Below are 13,419 nucleotides of genomic sequence, written 5' to 3'. Positions count from 1 at the left end.
TTTAGGTGCAAGCTTACTAGCAGCAATAACCTTGCCTGTGAAGCCCTTTTTGTGCAAAGCAATGATGATGGCACATGTTTCCTTGCAGGTAACCATGGTTAACAGAGGAAGAACAATGATTTCAAGCACCACCCTCCTTTTAAAGCTTCCAGTCTGTTATTCTAACTCAATCAGCCTCCTGTAGCTCAGTTGGTAGAGCATGGTGCTTGCAATGCCAAGGTTGTGGGTTCGATTCTCACGGGGGGCTAGTATGAAAAATGTATGCACTCACTAAGTCGCTCTGGATAAGAGCGTCTGCTAAATGACCAAAATGTAAATCAGCATGACTGTGATCTCCGTCCTCGTCCACTCTCTCACCTGTGTTAACGAGAGAATCACTGACATGTCAGCTGGTCCTTTTGTGGCAGGGCTGAAATGCAGTGGAAATGTTTTTTTGGAGGGATTAAGTTCATTTTCATGGCAAAGAGGGAGTTTTCAATTAATTACAATTCATCTGATCACTCTTGATAACATTCTGGAGTATATGCAAATTGCCATCATAAGAACTGAGGCAGCAGACTTTGTGAAAAATTAGTATTTGTGTCATTCTCAAAACTTTTGACCACGACTGTACACCGAGTCCGACAGTCAAGAGGCCATTATTTTGTAAGCAGTAACACAGCGGTCAACAACCCTAGGACCTGCGGAGATATAGTTGGTACACATTACACACCCTTTCGATTCAATAAATACATTTGTCTAGGTTGTGTTATTCAAACTGACACGAATGCTTACTCAGGATGCTACTGAAAGTTTACGTACAGACAAAAAAAAAAAACGTTTCCAATCTGTAGAACAGCAGCATCCCTGCCCACACCTGTAGCCCTCTACGTCGACCACCCTCAGTCTCGCATTACCTTCCAAATCTCCTCCACTGGACGCGACAAGACTGGGATTTCTAGGCTAAATGATGACCATAGGAAAAAAACAAAAAAAAAACAACACAATCAAGTATCACCAGTGACAATGCATTTCTTTATTGGGCAGCTTGGCACACAAAGTGAACATAATAGGTGTGTCCAAAATCAGCCCCTGGTCAAAAGTAGCGCGCTGTTAAAAGGGTCTAGGGTGCCATTTCAGACTCGCAATGTTTAACACATATTTTGGGACAGCGTACCAGAATATTCAATCACATACAGACAGGAAGCAACAACTGTCGTAGCAGGACAAACCCGTATACGGTTGACAGTCAACAACTTCAATAAGCGCTTTATATTCTGTGGTCATTAGAAACCAAATCCCCTAATCCACCCCTAGCCGCTGCCTCGTAGGGCACTCGACCTGAAATGATTTTTTTTTACAGGTACAAGCAATATGGTGAAACGTCCACCCAGCCTATCGGAGGGCGAAGCTCCTAGCATATTGTCTGTACCTGCCGTAGGGCTCTGGTCTAAATAGGGTGACATTTGGGCCTAGCATATTGTCTGTACCTGCCGTAGGGCTCTGGTCTAAATAGGGTGTCATTTGGGCCGAACACACGCCGTCTCCAACCTCCCGAGTCAAAGCCCTGAGAACCCAGGGGTCTCCGTCCCATACAGCCCCCTATCCCATGTAATATAGTGCACTACTCTTGACCAGAGTCCTATGGGCCCTGTTCAAAAGTAGTGCACTATATAAACGATAGGTGGCCATTAAAGGACACACTCCAAATTCTGTCAGATCTACGTGAGGTGCCATAGAGGTCTAGGTAGGGGCTAAGGGTAGATGTGGGGTTACATATATATATATATATATTTTACAGAGTCTTCTATGGGGTCAGCGTAGCTACGCTGGTCTTCAAGCAGTGGCTAGTGGTTCCAGTGCTCCCGGTAAGTGTGTGTGTGTTTACTGGGTAATGCCAATAACTCCGCAGGCCTGGCGACCGCCAGCGTTGCCCGTCTTCAGACTCTCCTCGTTGTCGCCTTTTCCCAGATCATCAGCCTTCTCATGGATCTAATGATAAAAGGGGGGGGGGGGGGGGGTAGTACAGAGACAGAGAGACAGAGACAGGAGAGAGAGAGAGCGAGGACAGAGGACAGAGAGAGAGAGCGCGAGGACAGAGAGAGAGAACAGAGAGAGAGAGCGAGAGAGAACAGAGAGGACAGAGCGAGCGCAAGAGTGAAAGAGAGCAAGAGGGGAGATGAGGGTGAAAACAGAGTTTATTTAGAAAACTCAGTTTGAGCATTTTATTCCTATCGAACACCACCAATGTAGGTCAGATAACGAGACAACTGTTCTTACCACCATGGTCCTGCCAATGATAGAGTAAGGTCCAGTGAGAGTCAGCATCTTGTCAGAGATGTTGATCTTAGCCACGTTGTCAGCTCCTGCAGTCACGTTGCCAAGGTCCCCTACGTGCCTAGCAACACAGACAGGATATGATGTCAGAGGAAAGGGTACAGCTTTAGAATAGTTTACCCCCAATGTGCACACCGTAGCAAAACAATGGTGAGAGCCAAGAGTAGGTGGTTGACATTTCTAAAACCTCTTTATCACTGCATGTGTAGATCTCATTTGATTCCATCACAGATCTACTCAATAAGAGTCAACATAGCATTTAAAAAAGGTAGAGTCAGCGATGTAAATCGTGAGGCTAAACTTTTCTGCTGTTCTGGTCCCCAAATACAGGTGTGCCATGCTTGTAGCGTCATACCCAAGAAGACTTGAGGCTGTAATCGCTGCCAAAAAGTGCTTCGACAAAAAACTAAGTAAAGGGTCTGAATGCTAACATAAGTGAGTTTTTTTTCTTTTTTTTTATAAATGTGCAACAAAAATTTTAAAAATGACTTTTTGCTTTGTCATTATGGGGTATTGTGTGTAGATTGATGAGGACTAACATAAAATGTGGAAAAAGTCAAGGGGTCTGAATACTTTCCGAATGCACTGCTATTTATGGGGATTAAGCCCTAGAGCCAATCATTAAAAGGTTCCACCATGCAATCTCTCCACCAGGACGGTTCTGCTGGACATCAGCTGGTCAAGCCAACGGTTCTGCTGGACATCAGCTGGTCAAGCCAACGGTTCTGCTGGACATCAGTTGGTCAAGCCAACAGTTCTGCTGGACATCAGCTGGTCAAGCCAACGGTTCTGCTGGACATCAGTTGGTCAAGCCAACGGTTCTGCTGGACATCAGCTGGTCAAGCCAACAACAGACAACATAAGGACAGTTGCTTGATGCCTACATGTGATGCGAGAGGCAGCGAGGAATGTGATAAGAACAGACTCAGAGAATAATTTCATTTATTTGATTCCTATGAATTGCCAGGGACCTCGCGATACAATATTATCACCATAATTTAGGTGCCGATACGATATGTATTGCGATTCGATAGTGATTTTAATGCAATTCAATATTCCAAACATATTGCTCACCATACGTGACTCGTTTCAGGAAACTAGGCGTACATCGTAAGTCACGACTTCACAGGAGAGGCATTTGAACGTTTATTTAGATTTTTTTAACAAAATGCCTTTTTTGGCAGAAATGCCTTCTGGAACATTTGAACTTTCATGTGCCTTAATAGCATGTATGTCAACTGTAAATACGATTATCTAGTTGGTTTAGCCACAGAAAAAGAGAAGAACCTTCCCGCTAGCCATGATTGGCTGAGATAATGAATGGGCTGGACATGCCGAGAGATGAGTTTCGGATTGGTCTGCCGTGTAGCAGCTTCTGTTTATAAAATGAGCCGCTCGTCGTTATGTGTAATCCTTTCTACTGCAGTTTAAAAGATATAACGGTCGCCATGGAGAACTGCAAATATGTTGCAACAGCAATAACATTGCTGCCCTGAATTTATCAGGCGCTATAGACAAAAGGTCAGTGGGAAAAAGTTAATGGACTACTTTCAGGAGGACGATTCTTATGGCATTGCACACGGTCAGTGTGAACCAGAGTGGCCAAGCAAGTTGAACAAACAAAAACGGAAACGGCACAGGACGTCTCGTTTAATGAAAGGGGTTGGAGTCTGTAGTGAAGCGTTCATCCATGTATACGGGTAAGAGTCTAGCTACAGTTTCAGATATTATACGTTTCTAATTCTGTCAGAAAGTTGTTTTCATTGCAAGTTCAAGCTTACTGTTAGCTAGCTAACGTTAGATGGCTGGCTGTCTAGCTAACATTACGTGTATGATCTGTGTAGTAATATTATCTCAAAGCCATTTGCATTGCTAGTTATAGCCTAATGTTAGCTAGCTAACATTGAAACTATTTGGTTAACTTTAGCTAGCTATGACAAATCGGTTTGTATTGCTAGCACTCTATGGATTGGAATTATGGTACATTCTTTAGCTAGCTACATGTCTAAAACAAAAGACTCCACTTTGCCAGATGATTACATGACCCATCAATTAGCCAGGTGTGTCTGACGGTGATTAAAAGACATCTATTGTATAATAATGCTACAATATTTGCATCTGGAATTTGTCTTTCAGTATCAGTAGAACACGCCTGACTCTCCTCCACCAGTCATACAAGGAGAACGGTCTAATGCCTCCCATTAAAAAGAGAGATGGACCAAACAAGCACAGGTTACACCTGAAGCATGAGGACTTGCAGCGAGTTGTGAACTTCATCAACAACTACGCAGAGGATAATGCAATAGTATTACCAGGACGCCACCCAGGACACAAACACTTTGGTGGAAAGCTGCTGCCATCTCATGTGACAAAAGCAGCGGTGTAGCGTCTCTACAAGGAATCGATGACAACACTTGGTATGTAAAGCATAAACAACACGTTTTGATTGGGACCTTCACTTCCTGATCACAGGCCACACAAAGTTTGCCCCCCCCCCCCAACTGGTGCTTCGGCCTCATCAAGCGGCGCTTCAGAAAGACCAGAGGGAACACTTTGTCCGAGATTACTGGTGTGGTGAAGGACAGCACTGTGACAGGGGTCAACATCCCACAGCTGGTTGGACTGGAGGATGGTACGGTGCTGGTGGAAAGCTAAAGGTTTTGTTGCCAGCCAGACTCCGTACTTCAGGCCGCTGCCACAGATCAAGCAGGAGCAGCACTTCAGGTGTATATCATTTTCATTGCATGAGGTTATTCTTCTTATCTGAACTTGGGAGGTGAATTGATGTTATGCGAGGTTGTAATGTCTTCTCAGTTTGTTTTGTCATTTCCCGTTTTACAGCTTCGATGCTCGGGCAGCCTGGTGTTGGTGTCACCAACGCTGACATCCTTCCTCCCATAGATGGTCTGCCTGTACAAGCACCACCTGGACTGGACACAGCTAGTCAAAACGTATATTTTTGAGAAGATCAGGAAGTTTTGCGACGAAGAGGCTATGGACATCACATGACCTGCACCAAAGTCAAGGGCAGGACAGAAACAGGCTCCCCCGAATATAGGTCCCTTGTTCACGCGTGGTTTGGACGGACCAGTTCATCACTCGGGGCGAGTTCCCAGTCATCAGCACTATCTGCAGTGCCTCAATGGACATTCACATGACTCTCTCCTAACACACACACACACGCCATACGTTGCTGCTACTATTTTTTTCTCTATCCTGCTGTTCAGCCACTTTACCCCTGACTGTATGCATATAACTACCTCATCTATCACCAATATCACGTTATTGATATTGTTCTTGTACATACTGTATATTCATTTTGTTCTTTCTCTACTGGCATTGAGACTTGTTCTTTTTTTCCCCCCCTTTATATTGACACTTATCTATTTTTGATATTGCAAGTAACCATTTCGCTATACCGTCAACACCATGGCTGCCCAACCCTCTTCCTGGAGAGCTGTCCTGTAGGTTTTTTTTAGTCCAACCCTAATTTAGCATATCTGATTCTACTTATTAGCTGCTCAACAAGATCTTAACCAGCTGAATCAGATATGCTAAATTAGGGTTGGACTGAAAACCTACAGGACAGTAGATCTCCAGGAAAGAGGGTTAGGCAGCCCTGGTGAGGGACGAGGGAACCACGGAAACAAAATGCTGATCAGGTCATTGGAAATAAACAAGTGTTGAAAACAAATGGTTTCCCCTATATAAAAAGGATGGAGAACACGCTATGGAGGGGAAAATACTGGAGTTCTGGTGCAGGTACAGCCAACTAGCACAAAAATAATATTGGGATATTGTCAAAACGATATAAATCGCCAAAAATAATATCCCGATATGTAACTATCGACCTTCGAACCCCCCATCACTAGATTCCTTGCGTCCTCGCCACCTTATCAAAAAACATTGGATGAGAAGGTCAGAACATCAATGGGTTTTAAGGGGATGAGAAGGTCAGAACATCAATGGGTTTTAAGGGGGATGAGAAGGTCAGAACATCAATGGGTTTTGAGGGGGATGAGAAGGTCAGAACATGAGAAGGTCAGAACATCAATGTGTTTTAAGGGGATGAGAAGGTCAGAACACCAATGGGTTTTAAGGGGGATGAGAAGGTCAGAACATGAGAAGGTCAGAACATCAATGTGTTTTAAGGGGATGAGAAGGTCAGAACATCAATGGGTTTTAAGGGGATGAGAAGGCGTGAAAAATCAAGGACATGGAGATTCTCCCATAGTCTACGATAAGTATTTTTTTTTTTTAAAAGACTGACGAGAGTTATACATGCTATGGTACGGTTCAATACGTTAACTTAGTTGAGATCAAAATTCTAAAATGTGCTTGATCATAACCATACTAATAAAGTCTGATGGTTCTTTGTATAACGGTCTGTTGAACAGTACAACTGTACAAGGTCATTTCTAGTGTTGCCATCTAGCACAATGGTTTTCAAAACTCTCCCCGGGGGACCCACAGACATTTCACAATTGTGTTGTCTCCCTGACCTATGTACATGGAACGTCTGGGAATATCCGAGGAGAGGTCTGAAAACTCCTGGTCTAGCAGGCTTAACTCTTTCAGTCACGGGGCCAGACTAACCGGATTTCGTCATCGGGTCCTCCGTGGGTCTTGTTGTGGGGGTTGAAGTGGGGTCCGGCGCTCATACAGCCGTTGGTGTTGTCTCCGAAAGCGTGGACGTGGAAGCCGTGTTCCCCCGGGGCCAGACCCGAGATCTCTCCTGTCAGCGTCACTGGAGCATTTTCACCCTACAGACAGACACGAGTTATAGGCCTGTACAGCCGAAACAAACAAACAAACACGGGCTGGGCGGTATACCGTATTTTACTATATACACCGGTATTGACGGACGGACCGGTTTGAGTTTTTACTTTACCTTCTATAACAGTATTTAAATGTTTGGTTTGTTAAAATGTGATGCGCATAATGTCCGTTTTTATAGATTACGCCATCTGCTACTTCAGTCGTCTCGCCCCCCCCCCCCCCCCCTTTCATTCTGCTACTGCATGCTGCTAACCACACCAAGCCCTGCCGCTAACCACACCAAGCCCTGCCTGCCACCACACCCTGCCGCTAACTATACCAAGCCCTGCCTGCCACCACACCAAGCCCTGCCGCTAACCACACCAAGCCCTGCCTGCCACCACACCAAGCCCTGCTGCTAACCACACCAAGCCCTGCCTGCCACCACACCAAGCCCTGCCTGCCAACCACACCAAGCCCTGCCGCTAACCACACCAAGCCCTGCCTGCCAACCACACCAAGCCCTGCCGCTAACCACACCAAGCCCTGCCTGCCAACCACACCAAGCCCTGCCTGCCAACCACACCAAGCCCTGCCTGCCAACCACACCAAGCCCTGCCTGCCAACCACACCAAGCCCTGCCTGCCAACCACACCAAGCCCTGCCTGCCAACCACACCAAGCCCTGCCGCTAACCACACCAAGCCCTGCCTGCCAACCACACCAAGCCCTGCCTGCCACCACACCAAGCCCTGCCTGCCAACACACCAAGCCCTGCCTGCCAACCACACCAAGCCCTGCCTGCCAACCACACCAAGCCCTGCCTGCCAACCACACCAAGCCCTGCCTGCCAACCACACCAAGCCCTGCCTGCCAACCACACCAAGCCCTGCCTGCCAACCACACCAAGCCCTGCCTGCCACCACACCAAGCCCTGCCGCTAACCACACCAAGCCCTGCCTGCCACCACACCAAGCCCTGCCTGCCAACCACACCAAGCCCTGCCGCTAACCACACCAAGCCCTGCCTGCCAACCACACCAAGCCCTGCCGCTAACCACACCAAGCCCTGCCGCTAACCACACCAAGCCCTGCCGCTAACCACACCAAGCCCTGCCGCTAACCACACCAAGCCCTGCCTGCCACCCACACCAAGCCCTGCCTGCCCCTCAAGGACAGAGCAGTTGCTCGACCAAGTCACGAGCCCTTTCTGGCCGTTCACTCAGCACGGTCAGATGGCTGCAACAATCTTGGTGACATGCTGCTTTCCACAAGCGTTCTACACACCATTTGTTTAACGACTATCTGCTAGTTTCTTTCCTTAGCAAGGTGTTGCTAAAATAATTTATGTTAGCCGCTAATGCTAATTCGCTAGTTAGCTAGCTTGCTAAATTTACTGATAGCCAGAGCAAACGTAGCTAGCTAGCCAATACTGGTACCAGTGCTAGGGTAGGTAAGCATGTTTGTGCAACGGTATTTAATTAGAGGAATAGGAGAAGCGTGACAGTTGGCTAGCTAGCTAGATTAAGTTTAAAAAAACATGTAATTAACATATACTGAACCAAATTATAAAACGCAACATACAACAATTTCATTGATTTCACAGAGTTACAGTTCATATGAGGAAGTGAGGAAATTGAAATAAATTCATTATGCCTTAATCTATGGATTTCACATGACATGCATCGGTTGGTCACAGATACCTTTAAAAAAATATTAAAATGGGCCTCACAATGGGCATCAGGATCTGGTCACAGTATTTTTGTGCATTCACATTGCCATCGATAAAATGCAATTGTGTTCATTGTCCGTAGCTTATGTCTGCCCATACCTCCATGAGGCACTATGTTCACAACACCATACACATGGTCTGCAGTTGTGAGGCCGGTTGGACGTACTGACAAATTCTCTAAAACGCCGTTGGAGCTGGCTTATGGTAGAGAAATGACCATTCACTTCTCTGGCAACAGCTCTGGTGAACATTCCTGCAGTCAGCATGCCAATTGCACGCTCCCTCAAATCTTGAGACATCTGTGGCATTGTGTTGTGTGACAAAACTGCACGTTTAGAGTGTCCCCAGCACAAGGTGCACCTGTGTAATGATCATGCTGTTTAATCAGCTTCTTGATATGCCACACCTGTCAGGTGAATGGATTATCTTGGAAAAGGAGAAATGCTCACTAACAGGGATGTAAACAAATGTGCACAATTTGAGAGAAGCTTTTCATGCGTATTAAACATGGGACCAACACTTTACATGTTGCGTTTATACTTTTGTTCCGTCTAATTAGGGACACCTGGAAACACTGACCAACACTTTAGTTCCTACCCTGTCAATAATTCCTCCCTTGTTTATTAATTTGTTGTCATGTCAAAAAATTATGTATTCAAGGTGCTGCCCACTATATTCCAACTATAGAATTAGAATAATCATTATGTTTCCATAATTCCAAGTTCACCAATTTCCTAGGCCTATATTTTTTTCGCCAGTTTCATGCTGCGTGGCACACAGTGGAAATAATAATAAAAGTACAGGAAATACAGAAATTGATGAAAATGCTGAAAATGATTTGTTTGAAGTTGGATTGAACAGTATAATAATATGCCATTTAGCAGACGCTTTTATCCAAAGCGACTTACAGTCATGTGCGCATACATTTTTACGCGTGGGTGGTCCCGGGGATCGAACCCACTACCCTGGCGTTACAAGCGCCATGCTCTACCAATTGAGAGAACGCCCCGTTGAAATGACTTGTAATTTGTGTTGCCACTCTAGGGTCATGAACTACTCGTAAAGCATATTTAGAACTATTATTCAAAAACATAAGTAAAATACCATCAAAAATGTAAACAAATATTGCGATCTGATATTGTCCATATCGCCAAGCCCTGTTATCTCTGAGCTTTGCTGAATCATTGTCACTCTGCAGAACATAGGCCTATACAGCACTCTCTCCCGTTAGCGTCACTGGAGAATAGTTGTTTCTGATAACTGACATAGACAGGAGTCGGTTAACACTGACACGGGGTGGAAAAACATGAGGGGAGAGCACACACACGTTGAAAACACAGATCAAAACACCACATGATGTAAAATTAGCTGTCAAAATGATGTGTCAGGGGTTGGGGAAAAAAAACAGAATTAACACATCAATGAGCCATGTGTTACTCTCTATTTAAGTATTAGTATTCGGCATGACAGCACAAAAACAGACACTGAGGCTAGCATAGCACCTAGCCATAACAAGCTAGCTGTTTGGGCTACTTTTGAAATGGAGGGGGATCAACGGTCAACTTGCTAGCTAGCTACAACTGTTAGTTTGGTGGCCCCAACGACCACACGCCTTCTTCGTGCAAATTTGGCACGACAGTTAGGTTATCACACACCAGACCAGGTTCAAGGGAAAATGGGGGCCAAAGCAGAACGACTCCAGCCTGGTGCCAGATCTGTGTGTGTTCTCAGAGAGCACAAACGGACTGGCACACAGGCTAGAATGACTCAGCAAAAAAAAAAAAATGTCGTCACTTATTCATCTGTTACACGTAACGTCAACTAGCTAAGGTTAGTTTGATAGTTAAGCTAGGCACCCCCAAACTTCCTAGTTAACGTTAAAAATGTGTAACAGGCAGAACTAGCTAGCATTTAACGCACATAATTTCCCCCCTGTTTACAAAATACTAGCTATAGCTACAGTATCTAGCTAAATTGAGTAGATAATTTACATCGAGGGCTTAAAAGTGCAACTACAGGTTACGAGCCGACCGGTATCAAAGGTTGTCACACATGCTCCTATGGCTACAGTGGCTAACGTCAGCAGGCTATCAGGTAAATCGTTTGCATGACATGACTGAACTCGGAATGAAACTGGCCTTACAAGGCAGATACAAAAGATAGATAGCTATCTAACGTTACACTTCGCCAGGGCAAAATAACGAGCTAGCGAGCTAAGTAACGCTAACTCAACTGTTGCATAAGGTATCTGAAAGGGTTTTGACAAGTAACGTTAGTTAGCTAGCTAAGATAGCCAAGTTGCTAGCTAGTTGGACGAGGCCCATCTGCACAGACTGCGTCTCAAAGTGCATGCATGTGATTTGCCGTGCCCCAAAAAAAAAAAAGCAAGCATGTATTTTTCCTTTTTAAATAAATATTTTACCTGTTGCTCAAAGAATACGGTCCCGGTAACTTCACCGGTTCCTTTTAGCACGCAAACAGCCTTCAGTGCCATCTCTACCAGTCCTACTTGCCTGAACCAAAGATCTCAAGTCCGAAAGGTGAATTTCTGCAAGCTAGAAGGCGAGTTTCTTACGTAGGAATAGTGTCCAATCAGAGGCGAGGGGGATGGGTGAGCAGAGATCTGATTGGCTGGTGAGAACGCTTGTTTAAATAAAGGTTGAACGATAATTATAATAATAATAATAATAATATGCCATTTAGCAGACGCTTTTATCCAAAGCGACTTACAGTCATGTTTGCATACATTTTTACGTATGGGTGGTCCCGGGGATCGAACCCACTACCCTGGCGTTACAAGCGCCATGCTCTACCAGCTGAGCTACAGAGGACCACTAAGGACCACAAAGCATGAACAAATTGAATGATACATCACTATGGGGAACGAAGTGTACAAAGCTTGAACAAATTGAATGATAAATCACTTTGGGGAACGATGTGTACAAAGCATGAACAAATTGAATGATAAATCACTTTTGGGGAAGCGCAATGTAGAAACAGTGGCGACCCGTCATTCAGGGCAGAGCCCCACCTATTTAGCTAAAAAAAATATATATATGTTTTGCAAACAAAGAAAAAAAAACATCATTTAGTTAATAAAGTCGCATACAAACATGGTCTCTTTTTTGCTTTCTTGAGTAAGGCAGCTCCAAAATGCAGGTGTTTCAGCCTGGTTCAGTGCATTCTGTGGCGGTGGGGCAGCCAGCAGAAAATACAGAGTCGAATCACATTATATCTACCGTAGCTTTGATTGGACTGATCATGTCAACATCATACTTTCAAAATCTTAGCTAGCAACCTTGCAGTCATCATCATGAATGAAGTCGACAATCTACTGGCAAATCCTTTTCAATCCTTGTCATATGAAGAGAAATTATAGATAAAACGTATCGGTGCTAATCGGACATTGGACATTACACAACAAGTTGGATATCGCAAATTCAACAATGATTGGTTTGGAAGGAATCAGTGACTAACTGCAAGCATTGCAAATCAAGTCGAAGGTTTACATACACTTAGGTTGGAGTCATTAAAACTCGTTTTTCAACCACTCCACACATTTTTTGTTAACAAACTATAGTTTTGGCAAGTTGGTTAGGACATCTACTTTGTGCATGACAAAAGTAATTTTTCGAACAATTGTTTACAGACAGATTATTTCACCTATAATTCACTGTATCACAATTCCAGTGGGTCAGAAGTTTACATACACTAAGTTGACTGTGCCTTTAAACAGCATGGAAAATTCCAGAAAATGATGTCATGGCTTTAGAAGCTTCTGATAGGCTAATTGACATCATTTGAGTCAATTGGAGGTGCACCTGTGGATGTATTTCAAGGCCTACCTTCAAACTCAGTGCCTCTTTGCTTGACATCATGGGAAAATGAAAAGAAATCAGCCAAGACCTCAGAAAATAAATTGTAGACCTCCACAAGTCTGGTTCATCTGTGGGAGCAATTTCCAAAAGCCTGAAGGTACCACGTTCATCTGTACAAACAATAGTACAGATGTCATGGCTTTAGAAGCTTCTGATAGGCTAATTGACATAATTTGAGTCAATTGGAGGTGCACCTGTGGATGTATTTCAAGGCCTACCTTCAAACTCAGTGCCTCTTTGCTTGACATCATGGGAAAATGAAAAGAAATCAGCCAAGACCTCAGAAAATAAATTGTAGACCTCCACAAGTCTGGTTCATCTGTGGGAGCAATTTCCAAAAGCCTGGTACCACTTTCATCTGTACAAACAATAGTACGCAAGTATAAACACAATGGGACCACACAGCCGTCACACTGCTCAGGAAGGAGACGCGTTCTGTCTCCTAGAGATAAACGTACTTTGGTGCAAAAAGTGCAAATCAATCCCAGAACAACAGCAAAGGACCTTGTGAAGATGCTGGAGGAAACCGGTACAAACGTATCTATATCCACAGTAAAACGAGTTCTATATCGACATAACCTGAAAGGCCGCTCAGCAAGGAAGAAGCCACTGCTCCAAAACAAGACTACGGTTTGCAACTGCACATGGGGACAAAGATCGTACTTTTCGGAGAAATGTCCTCTGGTCTGATGAAACAAAAATAGAACTGTTTGGCCATAATGACCATTGTTATGTTT

The 13,419-nt window shown here is 44.5% G+C and overlaps 1 protein-coding gene and 1 long non-coding RNA gene across 4 annotated transcripts; one reads left to right on the top strand and one right to left on the bottom strand.

The window, feature by feature from the left end:
* Positions 1-991: 991 nt before the first annotated feature.
* Positions 992-11,997, bottom strand: LOC311099629 (superoxide dismutase [Cu-Zn]-like). 3 transcript variants are annotated; one of them, XR_014609737.1, is made up of 5 exons: positions 11,227-11,353; positions 6,913-7,079; positions 2,260-2,377; positions 1,470-1,971; positions 992-1,411 (listed from the first exon to the last, which is right to left on the bottom strand). XR_014609737.1 is itself a non-coding variant. In XM_084140351.1 (4 exons), the coding sequence occupies exons 1-4, from the start codon at positions 11,917-11,919 to the stop codon at positions 1,864-1,866; spliced, it is 399 nt and encodes a 132-aa protein (XP_083996477.1). In that variant the 5' UTR covers positions 11,920-11,997; the 3' UTR covers positions 992-1,863. The 3 variants fall into 3 exon arrangements, 2 of the variants coding, with proteins under 2 accessions (XP_083996477.1, XP_083996476.1); XM_084140351.1 differs by lacking the exon at positions 11,227-11,353 and adding an exon at positions 11,914-11,997 and having other exon boundaries at positions 992-1,971; XM_084140350.1 differs by having other exon boundaries at positions 992-1,971.
* LOC311099631 lies at positions 2,385-6,832 on the top strand. Its single transcript, XR_014609738.1, has 3 exons — positions 2,385-4,016; positions 4,453-5,040; positions 5,158-6,832. It is a non-coding gene; the product is annotated as an uncharacterized lncRNA (long non-coding RNA).
* Positions 11,998-13,419: the final 1,422 nt, after the last annotated feature.

Source organism: Coregonus lavaretus (assembly GCF_964263955.1).
Source record: "Coregonus lavaretus genome assembly, chromosome: 24".
Taxonomy (NCBI): Eukaryota; Metazoa; Chordata; class Actinopteri; order Salmoniformes; family Salmonidae; genus Coregonus; species Coregonus lavaretus.
The sequence above is the reverse complement of the archived record's forward strand: the minus strand, read 5'-3'. Positions and strand labels throughout refer to the sequence as shown.